The sequence below is a fragment of the Maniola jurtina genome, chromosome 2 (genome assembly GCF_905333055.1).
Source record: "Maniola jurtina chromosome 2, ilManJurt1.1, whole genome shotgun sequence".
In the NCBI taxonomy this organism is placed as follows: Eukaryota; Metazoa; Arthropoda; class Insecta; order Lepidoptera; family Nymphalidae; genus Maniola; species Maniola jurtina.
Window position 1 is genome coordinate 10547451 of NC_060030.1, and position 23962 is coordinate 10571412.

Sequence of the window (23962 nt, forward strand, 5' to 3'; positions counted from 1 at the left end):
GACTTCGTCTGTGATGGCGTTTGCTGGCGCGCGTGCTGTGCTTGGAGTGTTTTTTTTTTGTTAAGAGTGGCTGGTTTTTGTGTTAGTTGGTGTTTTTTGGTGGTGGAACTGACTGGGAAGCGCTCCAAAGGGGCGCCGCGCGCATGTCGGTGGGCGCCGGCGCAGACGGGGTCCACACTTGTATAAATTCAATAACTTGAAAATATCACAAAGTTGACATTGGCTAATCAGAGTAAAGCCAGATTTAAAGAAAAAAAAAAAAATCTACAAACTTGACATTGGCTAATCTGTGTAAAGCCAAACGAGAGAGAAAAAAAAACAAATCTATGATATGACATAGATTTGTTTTTTTCCTCCCCTAATCCCTATGCTCCTATCACCTGTGTTATGTGTATGCTTCCAACAGCTCTCAAAAACTTTGATTTTGAATTTAGATTTTTTGTTTATTGCATTTTGGAAAACATTCAAACATTTATTTATATACAGGGTCTCTAAAAATACTATTCTTAATACTGAAATACTATCAATACAGCAAAACTAAACTACCTATTTATTAAACAATATGTGTGATATAGTAGTATTGTATGATGGTTATTCTATACTAAGAAGTAAAGAAGAAATGAGCGCTAATTGTAGTTGTACGCTAATAATGGGCAAAAGTAATAATATAATCATAGATACTATGACTTCGTGGGATGCTGATAAAATTGTAAGTGGTTAGTAATATTTATATAAAGTGAATATCTACCTAAAACTAATTTATTTTTATTCATTTATGAGACCCTTTAAGAACACCTTAAAATTTGATATACTTAGTCATTTTTAGCAGGTAACGTAGTAGTACTTACCATTGCAAAACTAATAGGTAGTAGGGTGAATAATTATTATTATATTATTTATTCCTTCAACCTTTAGCCTTTACAGTAATCACAGCACATAATTTTCAGCTTTGAAGCTGCAAAACCTTACTGTGGAAGATGTCAGTTATGTTGTCTCTACTCACGGACATTCAGATCACATAGGCAACAACAATCTATTCCTGAAGGCTAAACATATTGTTGGTTTCAGCGTTTCATTTAAGGACACTTATTACATACATCCGTTTGAGGAAGGTAAAGTATTATGTTTCTTGTGAAATCGTACCTACTTCTGATTATAAATCATAAAAATTTGTCATAGTTTGCAAATAGGATACGTATGTAATTTATTTCAAATTATAAATTACTTATTACAGGAAAGGAGTATTCAATAGATGAAAATGTGAAAATCATTCCAACCCCAGGGCATACACTCACAGATGTAACTGTTTTGGTCACATCAGTTAATAAGGAAACATTTGCTATTACAGGTAATATATTTTATATAAAAAACCAGTCAAGTGTGAATCGGGCTCACATGTGAAATGTACCTTTCGTCAAAAACAGTTAAACAGATGGGCTGCGAAAAGCCAGCTCGTGTATTTATAATATTGGTATTTATAATTTTGTTAAAAGTTATATTTTCTAAGTTATTACACATGGTGTTTGCTGTTGGGCTTTTGTGTAAAAAATAGCACAATTTGATTTGACTACATGTGTGGGCTAGTCTGTTTGTATCCAAAAACCATAAAGGTCTAAATGAATTTGTGCTGCGCTGCGCCACGCGACGCGGCAGCGCCTTGCTCCATACCACCTATGAAAGATATTAGTATTAGATATAAATATATAACATTGAATAGAATAGAAATATATTTTATTAGAATCTGACGAACTTTATGTAGGTACTTTTGAATCGCTAGATGCACTGATTTGGAATGCCTTTCCTGCCGAATAAGAACCAACAAGAAACTCGTTCACTATATAAGTACCTACTGTACGTATTGCGCTCCCGATCGGCCCGTGATATCATTTTGGATCATACCTAAATGGTCGACAGCACTGGTTAAGGTTAGTCAACAGACTGCCGCTGAAAGCTGAGGCAGCACCCCTTTCAGCCAAAATGTATATTGTTAGTTTTAATAAAAAGTGGGTACCTGGGTCTCCAGAAACCATAAACTTTGGTTGGCTCCTTGGTTTTCCAGGGACTATGGTTCTCTATCTGTTTGTATTAATTTTTATATTATTTTATTAATTGTTTTTAGGTTGAATAAAGCATATTAATTATATTATTTATACAACCTCACATAAACTATAGGTACTTAAAACGTTTCGTCGCGTCGCGTCGCGCAGCGCAGTTCAGGTGTGTTGAGACCTCTAAACTTTATTATTTTTATATTTTTCTTTTACAGGAGATTTATTTGAAAAAATCGAGGATATTGAGAACCCAACTCTATGGTTAGAGGCTGGAAGTGAGGATCCAACTCAACAGAGAATAAACAGATCCAAAGTGGCTCAGTTGGCTGATTGGATTGTGCCAGGCCATGGACCACAGTTTAAAGTTACTGATGAAATCAGAGAGAGTCTTAAATCACAACGAGATGAAAATATAGCAAAATAAATATGCGTTTATTAAAGATGAACGAGCAGACAGATTTTAGCAGCAGCCAGCAAGTTTAGGAATATTCTTTTGTAAATAAAACTTCCGATTTTGGATCAAATTTTATTACACATAATATATAAGAAATCTTTCTTTTCATTTAAAATTCGTGATAAACAGTTGTTTTTCTTTACATATCACTGAATGACATATAAAGGCAAAATATAAGCATTTACCTAAATTAGTAATATGTGGTTTACATTACCAATATCATACTTAAAACTACAAAGACAAACGGTAGTGAAAAAATGGACACAAATTTAAATTGTTTAAAATTTAAACAACTGTTGGTTTTACAAACCAATCATAATCTTCGAGTTGCATCATATTTACAAATAATTTAAAATTACTTATCAACAGTACAACTCAAATATTAGTTAAATTACAACATCGATGATTACAACCCTTTAACAGCGATGTAGCACATTTTATGAAAGCTGAGATTGGAACTTATCAAATTGTTCATAACATTAAAAAGGAAATCGTGGACTAGATTAAGATTTAAAATAGCAATTTAGTAAGTATAAAAAAGTATAAATAAATATTACAAAAATATCGAAGATAGAAAATGTAGATCTATTACTATAGATAATCATTTTATAATAATAATTATATGCTTACTTACATAATCTTATGTCAAACATTGCATTACAGAAAAAATATTTTTGTCTGAGGTCTAACACTTGTCCAAATATGTGTAATTAAAGTTTTGATGTTTTTTTAAATACATCCAAAACAAATATCACAATCACCAAGAATAATTAATACTGACTAATGCGATTTAAAAAAAAAACTATTTGTACCAAATGAATCAGAACAGTATAATTCAAAAATTTAGGTGGCTATAATAACTAAATATACGTATTTTTTAAATTCTATTTGTACCAAATGAATCAGAACAGTATAGTATAAAAATTTAGGTGGCTATAACTTAATATACATAGGTTCCTTCTCTAACTAAACATGGTTTTTTAAACAAAAAACTACAAGTTTATGACTAAGCCCTAAGTTTTGTTTTCACGACCAACACAAGAATTTCATTAAAAATTATAACAATTAATTATTACTAGGTAAACACTCAAATTTACTGATCACAGTGGCGATTTTTTTTAATGTGCCTATTTACCAGCTACGAAAGCATTTCATAGTACAAAAACTAAAAACAAAAGTATACCGAAGCAATAAATACTAAAGGATAACGCGTGGTAGGTTCTACTAAAATACTCTAGTATTAATACCACCCTAAACGGTTGTAGCTACAGGCTACAGTAGGAAATAGCAAAATACATTTAAATTCTTGGCGGCATCACTTCTTATCGTGGCACAAAGAGCGTATATATTAATGCTTAATCAATAGCCGAAGCTCCGCCCCTTTAAGTTTAACTACTCAATCCTCAGGTCTGATAAGAGGTCTTTAGTCAGAGACCTAATCTTCAATCTTTCGTCTGACGAGTTTTTGGCCAATTCTAGGAGAGAAGAAAAAGCAAAGGTCGAAAATGACCTTAGTACATTATTAAAAATAAACTAGACTGAAAGGAAATTTGTTCAACGAAACATAGCACCGCTCGGATTATTACACTATTGCCGTTTAACTACAAATTCAGGCACTCCTGGGATTGAGTACACCTTTGTTGGTCAAAAATTTGAACTGGATTGAATGAACTCTTGTCAGTCCTGAGGACTAGGAGCAAGAGCTTTCGACTCGGCGAACCCAGGAGCGGAGATTCGGCTTCTGACTATGACATATTTATTTTTCCTACTTAAAACTATATATTACTCCCGGTGATACCTTCTACTGAGATTCTCGTGTCCACGAGTCCGGGCCAAAGTTGCTGCGTGCAATGATTAAGAAACAATTTGCCTATTAAAAACAATATTTTATGTACATCTAGAGTTCTAGATCTAGACCTGTTATCACAGCCGAGGATTACTAATGCTACAAAGCTTAGACATTTCCATATCCATTCCGTATGTTATAATATGGAAGCTGCAACGAAATGAAAAAAAGTCATAAGTGTAACTAATTAAAAAGATTAGCAAATAAAGCGCTTCGTAATACAAATTATATTTATGGATACGTTACAAGCAAGTTAAACACAAAATATACTATGTGGGCCGATCAAACATCAACAAGATTGATTCTAAGCGCGCAACTTTGTAGGAAACGGATGGCGGCTTCTAACGTGCATAGGTGCGGATGTAAGCAAGATTGAAGCTCACACTGATTCGATTGTAGCAGTTGGAGCAACAGAGGAATCCTTTCATTGTACAAAACAATTTACAACCACCAGCCGACATTCTGCATCGATCAAACACTGTTAAGGGCTCGCTTGTTTGCGTGGTATAAAGAACTCAAGGAAGGACTTGAACAGGTTGAAAATGAGAAACATGATCTTCCTCGGACAAGATTCGTGACTTCTGAAAGTCTACAAGACATTCGACAGTCACAGAAATTTCTGCACAGATGGGACTAAGTTATGCGAGCTGTCAAACAATTATGAGAAAGGACGTTATGCAGGATGTTACATCGAACAATAACATCGCGCGAGACTTGAGATTCTTCTTTACGGTACACTCGGCCCCAAAATGCAGCTGTAAGTTGCGCCAAATTAGGGAAAATAGAGATGGACTCTACTTGAATGTCTTCCACATAACGTTGTTCTATTGCCTTATAATTTTAATTTATTTGGACCGCTTAGAGAAGCATAAGAACAAAGCATTAAGCTTAAAGAAGTATTATATGAATAAGGAGAACTTATGTAGAAAAATTATGTTTACTACATTATTTTACTAAACCAATAATATTTTCAATAATATTTCTCAAGTGTACATTAGAGTGGTTCCCAAATCCTTATGTGACTAGATAAAGCGATTTTTTGATAAATGAATGTGCCCTCATGAAAAAGATCGATTATGAAGGTGAGATATTTAAATATTTTTGCACCAATAAAAGAAAAAAAAACATAATATAACACTTTTTGAGCAAGGATTTTTATAACAAAACAAATACGTCGCATAATTACAAATATACCTGCGGATCAATTGTCGTTGGGACTGGTTGTGGTTCGTCAATACATAAATCTGAATCTGAATCGGTTCTTCGGAGGCTGTTTTCCTAAAATTGAAAAAAAAAATAACACTTCATAATAATTATGTGAAGATTTAGTAACGAAATAAAGTCAAGAAAATTAATTTGACAAGAGGGAACAACGCGGTTCCTTCTTCAAAAACCCACAGAGAACGTATCAGCTATAATTATTAGGTACAAACACAGCTAATAAATTGATCGATTATGCTGTGGTCTATTAAAGAGCGCAATTTGTTTTTGCTCAGACTTTAAAGAGAGTTAAAACGAGACAAAGTTATGACTGACATAAATCCGTCTCGCTTTAATCTGAGCATAGTTAAAGTACGTTCTATCTATTTCAGCCTTATTGCTAAGATGAGCAAATCAAAGTTTCTAAATTTAATATATAATATAATTTTTTTTAAATTCTATACAAGTTAGTCCTTGACTGCAATCTCACCTGATGGTGCAGTCTAAGATGGAAGCGGGCTAACCTGGAAGGGATATGGCAGTTTTTATTAAACCTATAATCCCTTTGGTTTCTACACGCTAAATCGATTGGCGGCACAGCTTTGCCAGTAGGGTGGTAAATAGCCACAGCCAAAGCCACCCACCAGACCAGACCAGAAAGTTAGACACCTTTGCGAGTGCCACTGCAAATTTCTTCAAATCTATAAACTGTTCAGCCGTAAAAAGCTAGCAGACAGACAGACACACTTTCGCATTCATAATATTAAATTATGGATTTATGGTTTGGGGTGTGTTTTGGCCATAGTCATGATATACTCACAGCTTGTGTGTACTGTCTGGTAGTGGTCAAAACCCTGCCCAAAGGCCTGAGGAAGGAGGGAAGCGTTTCAGTCAGCGGCGGGCGAGCGTGAGTGAGCAGCGGTTTGAGCAGCTTGGAGTCCACAGCGCCCCACAGTCGAGCTAGTCGGGCCTTTTCCCCGCCCCCGTCGCCACTACCATGTGGGGTGTCCTGTTCACCAACAAAATAATTCGTCTTAAGAACATAGAAAATTTTTGGTATGGCATAAACATTTTTAAGTATAGAATGTACCGGCTATACTCATGTATTTAGTCGATGTAAGTCTTAACCGCGACGCGCAGCGAGCCTATCCTATGAAAAAGGACCTTGGATGGGTTCGAAACTAGTCAGACTTATATCGATTAAATACATGACTGTAGCCGGTACATTCTATACTTAAAATGGTAATCACTCACGATTAAACATTAAAATTAACATTTTTTATAGTGGGGAAAAGTTTCAGTGCCATCCAGTTTGCTAAGTTATGTGCGGTTATCGAAATAAGTACCTACTTAAATGATTTCATATTATATACATAATTGATACATCCTTGAATTCCTTGATATATTATTGCTCTTGCTAGAAATGATGGAAACATAAAATTATCCTTTTACTGGATACACCGTAAAAGATGGAAGTTCATACGATTAATACATTACTAATTACAGATTTATCAATTTTTTACGGGTTATTGTTCAAACAAATGGAAGGAAAATCAATCAATGAAAATTGGTGTAGCACGTTTTCATTTTGTGTTACAGAAATATTCCCAACACAAAATTCACAAATATTGTAGTAATGTCACATAGCCAATGCGCTTATTAGTGTGTTGGAAACTGAACAAATTGACTAAGTACAAGTGTAAATTAAAAATTTATAACACCCCCGTCAAGTGAAGGTGAATAACTTTCAAAAGGCAGAAGCGATTTTCTTTGATTATAGCTAAAAACACTCTCGATTAAGCCACCTTTCAAAAAAAAAAACTAAATTAAAATCGGTTCATTAGTTTAGGAGCTACGATGCCACAGACAGATACACAGATACACGCGTCAAACTTATAACACCCCTCTTTTTGGGTCGGGGGTTAATAATACGAAACTCGACAATTTAGGTCTTATCAAAGTATTATTATGGACTGGTTAATAAAATATAATATCTGTACTTAGTACTAATTTAATGTTTTTGACACATTTATATTTAAAAACTAGATGATGCCCGCGACCTTATCGGTGTGGATTTAGGTTTTAAAATTTCCGTGAGAACTCCTTGATTTTCCGGGACAAAAACAAACCAATGTGCTTCCCCGGAACGCAAGCCATGTTTGTACTTGTTTGTAGCACATTTCTTCAAAATCGTTCAAACGGATGGACCGTGAAAAGCTAGCAGACAGATAGACACACTTTCGGATTTATCTAAATATCTAAGTATGGATAGATTTCAATATTTACATATTTCAAAATACATATGGCATAAATGTAAATTGGATGCTTGTAACAACATAATATCACCTGCTTTATGATTATGTAAGAGTATATATTAGTATAAGTAATTAAGTTGAAAATTAATTAATGGTAGTTATTCATTAAGATATGTTGTTACAATTGCATATTGGCATGCATTCACGTGTTAAACTCATGATCATGCCATACTATTTATAAAAAAATTGCAAGAAATAATAATTTACATACTTCGAAAGAGTTAAGTTGCCAAGGCATAACCACTTCATTTTCGCCTTTGCCCCATTTTACTACCATGCGGCCGTTCTAGACATTGAAACCAAATAAAAAAGAAAATAAAGTAACATGCAGTATTTGTGGTTTTGGTGTAAAACTGTGACCCAAATGCCTTTTCGGTTCTAAGATCTAGTTAAAAGATAATTATAAAATAAACTTTTTTAAATAAATTCAAAACTAAAAAGACATTTTCACACCAGAAATGGGAAGTCAGCCTGCAAATGGTTCCTGGTTATTTTATCATGCTTTGTTTAAATCTTGCATTAAGAGTTAAAATGTTAAAAGTATCCGTGCCCAATAGTTTGATTGCAAAGTTAGATCATGCTGTGTTAGAATTTGCGAGGAGGATAAGAGCCAACAATTGTGCAGTAAGCACGAAAAGTATGTCAATATGCTTAATAAGTCTTTTCTTACTGATGCCCGGTCGCTACTGGGCGATTGAGCGGGGTCCAAATTTCGGAGGCCGAAACTTATTTCAGCAGGCTGAGCAACAAATATTGATCCGTCAGTCAAGGCAATGGCCAAAATAGGATTTTAGGGATAGGTACGTAGATGAATTATCAACACAGAAAATAGTAGACTTCGACTTAGTCAACTTCAAGGTTCTAAACCGATTGTAGTGAATTTAACACAAACAACAACAAAAAACAATAATTTTATTTGCCTGTCAAATTGTCACCTTTGTGTATTTTATTGTTACATTAGATTTTTTCAAGTTACTTCAGGTCTGCGATGGTATTTGAATGGTCAAATCGTGAAAATTTCTAAAAAATAATCATCATAAGTATTTGGGGTTGGGGATGAAAATGAAAGCATAATGGGACACGTAGCGGGCGGCCCAGGTGGGTGCAGGCGCGTCTTGCGGGGCGGCTTGTAGAACAAACTTTTTCAAGAAATATAAAAGAAGGAAGACGCGCGGACGTGTCCTAATCGAGATCATATTCTCCTATTATCGCTAACTAGCGATAAGGCCGCCTTCTGTATCCTCCTTGTGTCCGTGTTTTCTTTTTCTTTTACTGTAATCCTTCTTGTGGTGGTACAAATAAAGAGTAAAATAATAATAATCAAGAGTCTATGCCATAGTCTATAGTCGCTTGGCCGGGTGCCAAGCGACTATAGACTATGGCATGTTGCCCACTGCCCGCCGCGCAGGACGCATTCGCTCCCACCTGAGCTTCCGACTTAAAGCCTTTTGTGTACATGTATATACATACCGGTCTGCTTGTTTCCGTGGACTGGTAGAGCTGCCACAATAAGGTCTGATTAATCACATGCGCGGTAACGTATTTAAGCGAACGCTTTACTCGGCGCTATGAAAAAAACCTGCCATGATATCTGATCCTTAGGGAGCTCTTTAAAATCATTTTGCGATGACAGTATTATTTAAGTATAATTAAATGAAGAAATATAAGATTTCAGTTAGCAGAATGGAATTATAAGAATTCTGTTATGAAAATAATGAATAATGAAAAACATTTCAATCAATAAAATAAATCATAGTTTAAAATAATACTTTTTTAGGTAATAAAGGATAAAATATTATAGCAGGCGGATCTGTGCCATGCACTTCCAAATGCACATTATTTTAAAATCATTATATTCCCCGATTCAAAAACATAGCAAGTAAGTTACAATCAATATGTTGGTAGTTATTTGTTTTCCTAAATTGGAAGTGCGTGATAGGCTTATGTATTTAATAAAATGTCGGGAACAATATGATTTGCGATTTGCTAAACTGTGGGAGACGACACAATATAACTATTAAATATCTAATGTATAGCCCTAGAAATGGTACAAAGGTAGCAAGTAATCTATGATAATATATTATGTTTACTGTATGTGTGTACTGTTTACTCTATTAGTCACTAAACTACCGTCGGCAGAACAGCGTGTTTTTAGTAAAAAGCAACAAAAAGAAAGCGGTAAGGACCAATAGAATTTTCTCCAAGAAATTGAAAAAGAAGTAAGTATTGAAAGGTTGATTAGCTACTTTTGGAACATTCAAAAAAGAAAAACGTTTTGTTTTAAAATTGAAACACTAATTTTTTTATGAATATCCCCAAAAATATAAATAAACTTTACCCTAATACTAGAGATAAACTAGGAAATATACACAAGTTAATTCAAATGTGTTATGCAAAACTAAAATAACCAACTATTTACTGAATTAGAATCGCTTACTACATTGCGGTGCATACAGAGCAGTTCTCCATATTAAAGCAAATAATTACTTACACTTCTTACGTCGCGGTAAGGCAGCGCTTCGTTTTCATCGTTCTGCCCTTGTCTATAAAATAAAAAATAATATTTAGACTGAATTAATTTTAATTCTTTCGGCACTATGCGGAAGGATCTGGGAATCCACTGCATTATTATCCTAAGATAACTGCAACTAATGTGATTAATAGAAAAAGGTGACGACCGCGAGGGTCTAAGTTGGAGCGCGCTTGTCTAGAAGATGTAGAAGGTATTTAGGTTATTAGGCAGTAGAAAACACGGATGCCAGAGGGGCATTCTACACCTTAATGGTTCGCATGTCACGCAAAGAGAGAGAGGGAGACGGAGAGAGAGATTACCCAGTAGGTATGCGCAAGTAGGCGAGCGCATGCGTGGCGGCGCCGCCCTGCAGCACGACAGTGGCGATGACGATGAGCGACGTGGTGGTCAGCATGGCCTGCCGCGCCTCCGACACCGTGTTGCGGATAGCCAGCGCGAACGACATCGCGCCTCGGAGACCTGGAAGTTGCATATATTTTAAGCGGTACTTCTTTAAACGCTTTAGGGAAGTATTTTTAGTGAAACTTCTTTATACGCGTAGGAAATACATGCCGCATTGAGGTTATTTTATGAAAACTTTACCGAAGTAGAAGAGCCGTAGAAGAGCCTGAGCCGGTGCAAAATAGAGTTGAAGACAGATATCATTTCATCAATGGTATCAGCGTTCGAGACTACTGATCAGTGGATTTTAGCTACATCCTCGCGCAATCGATTTAAGTCCATTCTCGAAAATCTTTGGTATGGCTTTACAAGGCTTTAATTTATGGGACAAAAGACTGAGTTGTGATAGCAAAAGGTAGAAGCATCGCACTGCCCAAGCTTCTCAACATAGTTAATGGAATATACAAGAATGAAATCAAGGGCGATCAAACTAAATTAAGTTGCATTTAAACTTACCAGAAAAGAACAGCATGTGTTGGAAGTTCATGGGTATTGGCGGTTTCCGTCCTAGATTTAATAGGAACGATAGCGGGTAGATATTTACTGCACGGCCGAGCATGGAAGTTAGCTGTCGTTCTAGTTAAAGAAATAATTCGATCCAACAGAGCTAAAAATAAGACACTTGTCCTAAATTAAAGCTTTGAACAAATGTTATTTGCAAAGCCTATGAAATTTTCTTGAGGTTTTGTACTATGTTACAGAGGATTAGAATTGATTATAAACATGAACACAGTTTTGAGAAAACTAAAAGTTTTAATTCTTTGGGAAGTTTACTTTTAGAAGTAAACGCGAATATATTTGCGAAAGTGTGTTTATTTACTGGTTTATTGGTTTGTCTTTCAAATACATTGCAACGGAGCAACAGATCGACATGATTTTTTGGCATATATATAAGTTTCCACTGGATTTTGTGGTGTACAATAAAAGTATATTCATTCATTCATTCATTTTTAAAAACCTAAATCCACGCGGGCGAAGTCGCGGGAATTAGCTCGTAAAGTTATAAGTGGGAACTTTTTTAAATGTTGATTTTCAAAGGATACAAATCCAGCAATGATGAACCACGGATCAAAGTGATGTTTCGGGAATGTGAACATCGATACTCCGATGTACGTGAAGATAAAGTTCTCGGCTAGGAAGTTGAGCAGCTCGAACAGCTGTTTGGTCCTGTTCCTGGAGTCGGCCGACAGGTTGTTGTACGTGTAGTGAGCCTGACATATGCCGCAGAATAGTACGGCCACCACACCTGTAAATATGATTATAAATATGATAGGGCTTTTTTTGTTTTCTTGTATGTTTCTCAATCCATTTAAGTATTTTTTGTTTGGACGACTACATCTTCCAGTTTAGTGATTCGTCTTATATCTTTGCATCTCTTCCTGTCCTTTCTAGTGAAGCCTAACATGCTGCGTTCCATACCTCTTTGGCAAGTCCTAATTTTTGTGAAGGGTTTTCTGGGTCAACGCCCATGTCTGGCATCCGTAGGTCAGGGTAGGAAGAATGCAAAGGTTAAAGAGTTTTCTTTTTGAAGACATAGGGTACTGGCAGTTCTTCATGATCTCTTTGAATGACCAATACTTTCTCCACGCGTTTGTTACTCTTCTTTCAATCTCTTGTTCCATTTGATTACTGAACGAAATAAGTTGACCAAGGTATACATATGAGTCTACGTATTCTATCTGTTCGCCCTCCAGTGATGTTGTTTCAGTATTACCATTGGTCATAACCTTTGTCTTTGATTTGTTCATCGTCAGTCCCACCTTCCTACTGTTATCTGAGAGTTCTTGTAACATTTTCTGAAGAGTTGTAGATTTATCGGCAATAAGTATTAGGTCATCCGCAAATCGTAAGTGATTTCGTATAGTTCCATTAATATTGATTCCATAGTTCTGCCAGTCCATGTTTCTGAATACATCCTCCAAAACTGCTGAGAAAATTTTGGGTGAAAGCGGATCTCCTTGCCTGACTCCTTTGCGGATTGGGAATTCTTCTCCAATTTTTTCTAGTTTTATTTGGGCTGAGCAGTTGTTATATATGTTTCTCAGAATTCTTATGTATTTTCTCGCTACTCCTTGATTTTTTAAGGCTTTCCAGATACTATTATGTTCCAATGAGTCAAAAGCCTTAGTGTAATCCACAAATGCTAAATAAACAGTTTTATTATATTCTTGGCATTTTTCAATCAATTGCTTGACTGCATGCATATGGTCTGCTGTAGAATAGCCTGCTCTAAATCCAGCCTGTTCTATAGGTTGCTGCTCATCAAGTTGGGTTGTTAACCTTTTTAAAATTATTTTCGAAAATATTTTATATAGATTTGACATTAGGCTAATTGGTCTATAATTGCCAATATCGTTTTTATCTCCTTTTTTGTAGATCAAAACAATAATACTCTTGACCCATTGGTCGGGAACTTTTTCTGATGTTAGGATTTCATTAAAAAGGGTTGATAATATTTTTAGATTCTCAGATAGGGTTGATTTGATTATTTCGTTTGATATATTGTCAGGTCCAGGGGATTTACCGATTTTCTGTGTTGCAACTGCTAGTTCAATTTCACTTTCCAGAATAGGTAGTATATCTGTATCATCGACTTCATCTAAGGATAGGTTTTCTGGTTCGCTATTTTGAATAGAGTACAGATGGGTATAATATTCGGTAGCTACGGTCATGATTGATTTTCTTTTCGTTTCCTGCTTGCCATGTACGTTTTTCATATGTGGTATCCAGTCTTTTTTGTCACTCAATTCTTTTAAAGCTTTTTTAATGCCTCCAGTTTTCGCAATATGATAGGTTATGCATTTCATCCTTCGTTTTAAATTGTCCTTTTTAAGGTTATGGCTAATTTGCTTGCTGATATTCGTAATATCTTTCCGAACTTCTATATTTCTCTTATTTTTTAACATTTCTTTCCTTTGTTGTATGAGATGACTTGTTTTTTCACTTATTTCAAGTTTATTGGTTTGTTTAATTCTTCGACATGCTTGTAATTTTTGAATTAAAGAGTCATAGATACTTTGAACCTTACTTTTCCCTGTTAAACTGTTTTGCGTTGGTTGTAATATGCTCAATAATTGTAAGTTATTGCCAAAGTTCCTTCGTGTTTTATTCGGTTCTTTTGCGAATAATGTCGCCCTGACCATTCTATGGTTGCTGTTAAAGTTTAGGTCATGCAGTATGCTTACGTCACAGAAAGTTTTTGGGTTGTTGGTAGCTATATAATCTATTTCATTTCTGTATTTACCATCAGGTGACGACCATGTCCATTTATTTTTTTGATTCTTTTTGAAGAAGCTGTTCATAAATGATAAATTATTTTCAAATGCCATATCTATCATTCTTTGTCCATTGTTATTTCGCAATCCACTACCAAATTTTCCTACGACTTTTCCTTCATTTTCCCTTTGTATTCCAATTTTTCCATTAAAATCTCCCATCACTATCATATTTTTGTGTGTTTCTTGAAGGGTTAGATTTAATTCATTGTAGAATGGACTGGACACATGCTTCGAGAGAAGTCAAAGAAATGGACCCAAGCTATGACAGAATGGGAAGTTAGGGATGGCTCGAAGCGGAAAAAGGGAAGACAAAGAAAGCGGTGGGCCGATGATATAAAGAAGACGGCTGGGTCATTGTGGACGAGGCAAGCACGGGATAGATTCGTTTGGAAATGTCTGGAGGAGGCCTATGCGTCGGAGGACGCGCTGATTGCAAAATAACCAAAGTGCGAGACTTAAGTTAATTATTGTAAATTTATTCAGCAATAAAGGCTTTATTTATTTATTTATTTATTTATGTTTCTCAAGATAAGGTTCAATCTTTCCTCACGCTGATCGTCAGCGCTGACGACCAGCGAGTAACTCTGGTCTGCCAACGCAATAATTCTGAAACGCTTTATAGTAAATTATATCTAGGTATCAGCTACAAAGATGAGATGTGGGGAAAAACCAGTCTTAAAAGATTTTTGTTAATGAATGAATATAATATTTGATTGTTAACATTGTTCTTAATTTTAAATTTATTAAAGATGCGAATTTAAACCCAGAATATCAGTGATGATTTCCAGCTAATTAAATAAAATAAAATCGGAGCGCTGAATAATTTTTGTCTGCTACTTTTTTCCAGTCCAGTCCATTCGTTAAGTCCATTTTAATATTTGGTATAAAGATAGCTTGCATTTCGGGATGGCCACAGGCTACTTTTTGTTACGGAAAATCAAAGAGTTCCCAGGGGATTTTTAAAAAACCTAAATACACGCGAGCGAAGACGCGAGCATCATCTAATATTCTAATATAACTCAGCGTAATGAAAATAGAAATTCTTACCTGTAAGTTCAAAGACTTCGGCGATAAGGAAAGCGGCGTAAGAAGTCAGCACGAACAACGCAGATTCTAGTAGCGGCCAATCTCGCACATGAGTGAATTTAGTCATGTGTTTCTTGATTAAGGAATCATTTTTTTACTAGTACAATGTATCTAAATAGTATATTTGAATTAAATAAATTGCACACTGCCACAATGCAATGGATTAATAGGTGGGTGGGGATGGACTCGATTTCAACCACTTTATGGTCTACAGACTGAAGCAGGAAGCTGTTTATGAAATTGCATACAAATTAGACAAATACAAACCTTCTGTATAAGACCTCAAGTTACAAATTTTCACGCCTAAAAGGTTTTTACCTAAGCCAAAACGGTTTTTAAATAGATGAGCTGAGCATAAAGCATTGGCCTCTTCTCAGAAGGGTTAAGGCCATAGTCTGCCACGCTGGCCAAATGCAGCTTTCACACACCTTTTAGAACATAATGGAGAATTGTCAGGTATGCAGGTTTCTTCACGATGTTTTCCTTCACCATTAAATTGTAGATACTCCAAGAAAAAACCGTTTTGGTACCGTTGAGTTGATAAATTTCCTCAATGTCCAGTCAGTGAGATCTGTGCTGTAAAAAGTAATGTAACTTTAATTCAAAGTATGTATCCTTCAGTCTTACCCAGCGATATCAGTATACACAGGATTTGTAATAAGTACTTACTTTAAAAGCGGTCCGAAAAATAAAAGCAAAAATGATAGTTTGACCTTATTTCAAATTAGCAAATTAGACTTATTGCTTAGGTGCTATATTTATTTTCGAAGGAATATTTTTGTTCCCCATTAAAAAAAACCTGGCCATTTGAGCGATGCCACTTTGTTCGTGATCTGTCATCTATATCTTACCACTTGAAAAGTTTGATATATTACTCAATATTAAAAGGATATCAATGCAGTCAAACATCCAATTAGAGCGCCGACCAGTAGCGAGAGGCTGAAAATTCCAATGAAGTCGCCGATCGCCGCAAGGAATGCAGTTATTTCGAATCCACCATCGACGGAGTACCTCTTCTCGTAGTTTTGTATGGCTCTAAAATCGTTACACCGTACTTTAATGTTGACGAAATAAAGATCTTTCTTTATAGTCGTATTCCTCATTTCTGAGGGTCGTGGCCCCTTTTCATTAATCCTATAATGGTAGGAGTTCTCTTGGGATACTAATGCGGTGGGTTCCCAAATCCTATCGCAAACAACTCGACTAAGAGAACGAAATTTCGACTCTTAGGTTAATTTACAGTTATTAATATCATTAGCAGATGTTAGTGATAATAACCGGGAGCGACGGCTTAACGTAGTCTCCGAGGCAAGGAGGAACACCCGAAAAAATTACCTACCTATTCTTTTTGATACAGTCAGGCAAAAGTAAAACATTATTGGACATCTGAGATTGTTAAAGGCACAAATACAAACGCAATTTTGATTTAGGTTGTACCGATGGGGCTGGCATATAGCCTATAGGTCATCAATAAAAGCCCCTTAAAACATTAGAATAAAAAAAATACTAACGCGGTCCATTCGAAATTTTTATCGATGGGTTAAGTTTGAAAAGGGGAAAAGCTGGTGTGTAATTACAAATAACATCTAAGTAGAGCTTTCAACGCTTATTACTTAGAAGGTTTCAGTTTACGCCGAACTAATTAAAATATCATTGACAATGCCTGCGTTTTAAGGGTTCCGTGCTCGAAGGGTGCCAACGGGACCCTACTACTAAGATTCCGCTGTCCGTCCGTCTGTCTTTCAGCAGGCTGTTTCGTGAACCGTAATAAGCAGAGTTGAAATGTTCACAGAATGTGCATTTCTATTCGCGCTCTAACAACAAATAATAAAAATTTCAAAATGGCCGCCATGAAAATTAAAAAAAATCAAAAAGTGTTCTCTTCATGTGTGAGTCCGACTCGCACTTGCCAGATTTTTTTTTAAATTGTTTTGTAGCGTTATCAGTAAACCTTCGGAGACTTCGATCTATAGGAAATTTTATACTAAGAAGCGAATTAGCGTTTTAATTTTGTGTATGTACTACAGTTTCTTTCTAAACAGTTTTTGAGCTTTGCATAGTTAATCTTGCAATGCGATCAAGTACTTATTCAGGAAAATTGTTGGATGGCTATTTATACAAAACTAATAATACCTATTATTTTATTTTCTAACTTCAACATAATATAACGATAAAATAATAATTTAATACCAGCTCATTTGTTAATAGGTACTTTCCTTATAGACAATATTTTCCTTATACTCAACGGACGAGAGATATCAACAGGGCTCTCTCCGTCACATAGTAGTTCTAATTTCATTTGAATATTAAGCAACCAAAGTCCATGAAATTTTGCAGACATATTCTAGAAACTAATATCTGTGCCTGTGGTGTTTTAGATTTTTCTAAAAATATGTAGTTTCAAAATTACAGGAGCTCAAAGATTTGTATGTGAATTTTTAAGACCGCGTAACTTTGAAACCAAATATTTTAACAGAAATCTGGAAAACCACAGGCATAGATATTAGTTTCTAGAATATGTCTGCAAAATTTCATGGACTTTGGTTGCTTAATATTCAAATGAAATTGGAACTACGTTTATATGGAGCGAATGACGGAGAGACCCCTCTTAACATCTGAGTACTCTACTCATACATATTTTTATCTATGATTTATTTAATGCATACCTATTATATTATGAAGTTTACGAGAGGTATTTGTTAAATTTTAGATCACAAAAGTCACTATTTGTTTAAACGTCTTTGCAGAACGAGCCTTCTGTGCTTGTAAGGTACTATTAAGTATTCTGTATATTAGCGAGAGCATATCGATGAATCGTATAATTATAACATTATATTGTTCTAGTTTTTTCTACAATAACATGAAATTGAAAGAGGTGTTATTTTATATAAGGGATGGTGATAGTAATGGAAAATATTATAATTACCCGCTCAGTACTAAAGCCACTGCATCGTTGAGAACACTTTCGCCGAATATCATAGCATACAGATTGACGTCCACCTGTGGATGAATGAGTTTTTGGTGGTTGCCTTGTAAGATTTCTATGGTGGTACCGTTTGACTGAGACGGCACGTGGGGTAAAGCAGGGTTGCGAGTGAGTGCCAGTGATGTTGAATTCCTTAACAGGGCTCTCTCCGTCACTCGCTTCATACAATCGTAGTTCCAATTTCATTTGAATATTAAGCAACCAAAGTCCATGAAATTTTGCAGACATATTCTAGAAACTAACATCTGTGTTTTAGATTTTTCTAAAAATATCTAGTTTTAAAATTACAGGGGCTCAAAGATTTGTATGTAAATTTTTAAGATCGCGTAACTTTAAAACCGAATATTTTAACAGAAATCTGGAAAACCACAGAAATAGTATATAATATTAGTTTCTAGAATATGTCTGCAAAATTTCATGGACTTCGGTTGCTTAATATTCTAATGAAATTGGAACTACGTTTGTATGAAGCGAGTGACGGAGAGACCCCTCTTAATCTATACGTCAACTGTCACTCTCCGCATGCAATACCGTGATCGTCACGAGCTGTCTCAGTGAAACGGTAGGTTCACGGTATTTTTACGAACCAAAGTCTAAGCCCTAATTCGCACGAGCGTTAAAAAAGCGTTGCGTTAAAACCCGGCGTTGCGCTGAGAATGCAAAGTGCGCGTTAAAAAAGCGTTGACGTGTGAACAGGTACATGGAAATGCCTTTGTTCTATTTGAACGCTTTTTTAACAGACGTTAAAAAAGCTCTCGTGCGAATGAGGCCTTAGTGCAAGTTTTCAAGTAATTAACGTGATATGTGCGTTAACTTTAATGTGTCACTACTTAAATATATTTGGTCATTACCAAAATCGTTTGGCAGCGTCATTGCCACAGACAAAACCTCCCATTACACCAACTCTAAATCAATTTAGAAAAAAAATGTAGTTCTTCATCGCTGGGAATCGATCACGGCCTAGAGCGACCCATTCATAAGACCAAAGCGCTCACCACTGCACCCGGCAGGTTTTCAAGATGATAAGTTAAACCTTGTTAGTGATAACGATTATTGTTTTATCTTAATAAAAGATTACAATTTACAATATAAACATTAATTTGCTTATCATGTATCATATTGCAGCCTAGTCCCATTACATTTTCGCTTATGTGTCTGTTTCACCTTACAAAAGGTGACACTTCAATATGTGCAAATATGTAACCAAGTGGTTTAATAACTTATACCTACCATTATTGTTTTAATAAGTATTAAAATGACTACATTTTTTACATGCATATGGGCCATGACGCCTAGCAATTAAGACGCCCACTTCTTATTCTGGAAGTCTGGGGTTCGAGCACGCACCTCTAACTTTCTGGTGTTATGTGTGTTCTAGCAAAAGCAATTAAATATCAATTGCTTTAATTGTGAAAGGAAAACATCCTAAGGAAAACTGATGTCGGAGAGTTCTCCATAATGTTCTCAAGGCGTGGTGAACTGTGGCCAAAGACTTCTTGTTCTGAGAGGAGACCAATGCTGAGCATCCATAGTGACAGCACACCCATAGTGATTGGGTTGATCATGATGATGATATTAAGAACATAGTGCATTTAAATGTACTAATTTTATTACCTTCAGCTTTATACAATTTTTGATAATATTGATTCTAATTAATATAAGATTAATAATAAGACAAATACGTATTATTCTAGTAATTGCATACTGCATTTGCGGTTGCGGGAATCTTATTGCGTCACTGTGAAGTGTGAACCATAGCTATTAATTAATATATCTAATTAGATACTTGAATATTGAATGGTTGATCCAAAAGTAAAGAAATTGAAAATATGCATTCAAGTTTTTATTGGAAATTGGGCTTCGTCGGCGTGAACCGAACAAGAACATAACCTCGAAGATTATTATTTGAAGTCTATCTAAATCTAACATTGTATTGTTTTGACTTACCTTCAGCTGTGAGAAAATGGCGAGAACAGTTAACGGATCCGTGGGCGAGATCAAAGCACCGAAGTACAAGGTGTCCAGGAATGTGAAGCTAGCAGCTAGAGATGCCGGCATCAGTTGCACGCAGCCATACATTAGAGAACCAATGACTAGAGCGGAGAGAGCTGTGCCCACCATAGCAAATGTCAGTATTGCACCTAGGTTGCGAAAGAAATATTTCTGAAATAAAATGTTTATATTAAACAGACTTTTTAATCAATAATTAATTATAATTTTTAACTCAGTGATATATATTTTTTTTAAATAAAATATCAGGCCTTAGTAAATATATTCATTTTTCTATGGCTTGTGCTTGTCTTAATCATTTTTATAATATGTATCTAGTTGCAAAACACTAAATCATCCATTCTAGTTTTGTATTTGAAATATCAAATACAAAACTAGATGTGTAGAAATGTGTTTGTCAAATAAACTGAAGTTCAATAAAGCTTGCGTTGTTTCGAAATAGCGGCAATTTGTCTTGATTCTAATATTATCAAAACTAGCGATCACCCGCAGTTGCACCCGTGGGAATTTCTGAAAATCCGGCCTTATTCCTAGTCTACATTATACAAGGATCATCTATGCAAAATTTCACTTCATGGATCCAAGGGTTTGGTCATTGATGAATCAGCCAGCGAGTCTAGAATCTAGACTTTTCTTTTTCTATATATTATAAATAGATTAAACAATATAATAAAATAAAAGTTTTTGTTTTTCATTTGGAAAATAAAGAAAATAATAATATGCAGAAAATAAGTAAATCATATAATTTTATATGTACTTAATTTTGCAACTATAGAAACATAATAAAAACTCACTCTTTTCAGACAATATCCAGCATGGAATATGATAGGAGGTAGGATTATATTGAAAAATATCTCAGGGTCAAATGTGGCTTTCAGGTCAATTTCATTTTGCTCCAGATTGACTATCTCACCCCTGAAGCTATATGCGTATGTCTTGTTTGGTATAGGCGCTTCTAAAAATTGTTTAATCAATAAGTAAAAAAAATATATACTAGAAAATATATACTAAAAAAATGGTACAGGTTGTATTATAGTTTCAAAGCAGTATATACAATATTATGCACAAAACAGAATATAATTAAACTTATTTATGGATGTGAGTGTTCCATATTATAACAGTATGTCTTATTAGGTATAAATCATTCATTAATTTACAACCCTCCAATTACCTTTTGTTCCATTTTTTAATTTGCTATTTATACAGAAAAATATGAATGACATATTATTATTGAAATGAAACACTGTAGTTAGTAGGTTATTTATATTAATTAAATAATAGTATAGTAACCATTTAATTTCACTATCAACTAACAGCCCAAATGGATAGTGAACTTACGAGTACATATATGTAATCTGTCGATAAGTTACTTAGCAACATAACAGTTTTTAGAAAAACACACATACTTTTTTGACAAAATATAACAATGTTACTAAATAACTTGTTGATAGATTACATACAGAATTGATTGATTTATTATTATTTTCAACAATAATGACTAGGACTGCAAAAATATATTTTTATATAATTATTGTGTATTAATGCTGTATGGTATAAATTGTCTCATTGTCCTCAATATCCATTGGCTGTATAATGGTTTCCAGTAATTTAAAAGATAACAACTGCTCACCACCAGAGGATATTTGTATTTTGTCAGGGAAATGAAATCGCACAATGTCTGGTGGAACAGACAAGTTGTATTTGGCATCTGCATCTGGATGAGCATCAATATAGGTGACTTGATTTGTACTGCTTGCATATCTGATTATTGCTCCCACTATAAGGCCTGGGAATAAAATTGGATATTAATATTTTTATCTAACAAGAAATAGGATTAGACAGATTTTTTTATTCAAATGAACTTTGACAAGTACTTTTGTACTTTTTAATGCATCTACCACTGGTTCGGAATGGCCATCCTACTGAAAATAATAAGAAAGAAACTCTACTCTTACTACCACTTGCTCTTTTCAAAGATTTTTACAATATTATACTATGTAGGTATAAAAGTAATTGCAGTCTTGCACATTGCTGAAGGGAGCTGTGAGTTAAATCCATGCTCTTATAATATTTACATTCTTTGATTGTATAATTACTAAGTAATTATGATTTTTTCAGGAGCATACTTTTGATAAATTAAATAAAAGGCAAGTCTGCAATAAATTGCAAAATTTTGTTATAAAAGATAACACTCATTTTTACGAAAAAATTACAGATTTTCTTGAGGCTAAGCACAGGGGTTGCAACTAGCAAGCTTTTTATGATTTCTAGTATGCATTCAGCTGAAGGCTCAAAGCACCAAACTTTGCCAGTGACACTATAAATATTGCAATCCTATTTGATTGGCTGACACTCCGCTCAAATTCATAGCATGTTATTTATTATAAGGCATAGTTATTTATTAAGCAAAAATTGAAAATAGTAAACATTGCATAAATCAAATAATATTCCAATCCTCCAGTGTAACAATACAAATTATTATAAACTACAGTCACTGTATAATCTCAACCCAGAAATATACATATGACATTTAGTCATAAGACACTCCCACAAAATATCACAAAAAGCAGAGTACTTATGGAACCAAGGCCACAATTAAACATCACATGATAATTGAATCAAATTAAATACATTGAATACAAATATTATTAGTTTCAATAAACTTGAGGAACTCACCATATATGACAGCTAGACCAGTTTCGTGCAGCCAACTCACACGACGATGCTTGAAGACCCATATAGTCAAAACGGTTAACGTTAATAGGCATGTATAAATTAAAAGGTTCAAACTATCTATACGGTGAAGGAGAGTCGCCTTTGCATCCAGAGCTATATCTGTACCCGACCCTTGGCATTTTGGAACCAAATACAACAATAAAAAAGAGGCAAAACCGATGGCAGGATTCATTTTTGCACAAATTTCAACAATAACACATCACCGGAAAAATCGATTTTTTTGTTCACTCCATAGGTTCACTGATGAAGTCCAATAAACATAATCAATAATTATGATGACACACCAATTGAAAAGTAAAATTGAGCAATAGGTGGTCTAAGCAGTAAATGTTTTCTTTGTAGTACGTTCAACGTGCGGAGTTTCTGAAATCTCGGTTCTCTTCTCTTCATGAAACGAAAATAATGAAAATAGGTAATTAATTTTCATGAATTTTGTCAAAAAACTTTGACATTTGAGAACTGAGACGACAAGTTCGTGTTCAAGTGACAACCATGTGACAACCTGTGGTGACAACTGACAAGTTTTTGTTTATGCCGAACCAGTGTTTCCAGTTACGATTTTGGTTTTACTCTTGTTTCATCACAGTTTCTGTCGGAATTCACGCTATAATTATTATTAATTTTAATTTAATAATTGATTAACTTTTATTACCAAGTATTGAAAAAATAGGTACTCTGATTAAAAGCCTAAAATAATAACTATCATAATAAAGAACATAATTTTACGCTTTTATTTTATCTTTACGCGATCGTAAATCTTGAGTCTGGTGAAAGAAGGTAGTTATTTGGTCGTCTTTTTCTTCCATTTCCAAAATTATAATCATTTACTAGCTAATTAGGTAGTAACAATTAATAAAAACACACTGTCATTCCGTGTTTTAAATAAAAAACTTTTCCATTCTGCCCTTTTTTAACCCTATTGAGCCTGTCCCTTTTGACAGATCAGTAACCACAAAAAATATACATTTGGGGGCATAAAAATATGTCAATTTTTTTAACATCTAAGGTTGAATTTTACCTCAAGTC

At 34.7% G+C, this 23962-nt stretch overlaps 2 protein-coding genes across 15 annotated transcripts; one reads left to right on the forward strand and one right to left on the reverse strand.

The window, feature by feature from the left end:
• Positions 1-363: 363 nt before the first annotated feature.
• LOC123875698 (metallo-beta-lactamase domain-containing protein 1) lies at positions 364-3034 on the forward strand. 2 transcript variants are annotated; one of them, XM_045921688.1, is made up of 4 exons: positions 364-716; positions 948-1112; positions 1235-1348; positions 2267-3034. In XM_045921688.1, the coding sequence occupies exons 1-4, from the start codon at positions 563-565 to the stop codon at positions 2473-2475; spliced, it is 642 nt and encodes a 213-aa protein (XP_045777644.1). In that variant the 5' UTR covers positions 364-562; the 3' UTR covers positions 2476-3034. The 2 variants fall into 2 exon arrangements, with proteins under 2 accessions (XP_045777644.1, XP_045777652.1); XM_045921696.1 differs by having other exon boundaries at positions 2270-3034.
• Positions 2787-23417, reverse strand: LOC123875606 (sodium/hydrogen exchanger 7). 13 transcript variants are annotated; one of them, XM_045921536.1, is made up of 16 exons: positions 22877-23417; positions 21831-21986; positions 20995-21155; positions 20138-20353; positions 18131-18204; positions 16098-16239; positions 15166-15271; positions 11884-12086; positions 11297-11408; positions 10699-10858; positions 10358-10409; positions 9337-9366; positions 8078-8152; positions 6372-6560; positions 5546-5629; positions 2787-4346 (listed from the first exon to the last, which is right to left on the reverse strand). In XM_045921536.1, exons 1-16 carry the CDS (start codon positions 23106-23108, stop codon positions 4281-4283), a joined length of 2058 nt encoding a protein of 685 aa, XP_045777492.1. In that variant the 5' UTR covers positions 23109-23417; the 3' UTR covers positions 2787-4280. The 13 variants fall into 13 exon arrangements, with proteins under 13 accessions (XP_045777492.1, XP_045777499.1, XP_045777508.1 ...); XM_045921543.1 differs by lacking the exon at positions 8078-8152 and adding an exon at positions 8537-8605; XM_045921552.1 differs by having other exon boundaries at positions 2787-4501; positions 22877-23416.
• Between the last annotated feature and the right edge of the window lie 545 nt (positions 23418-23962).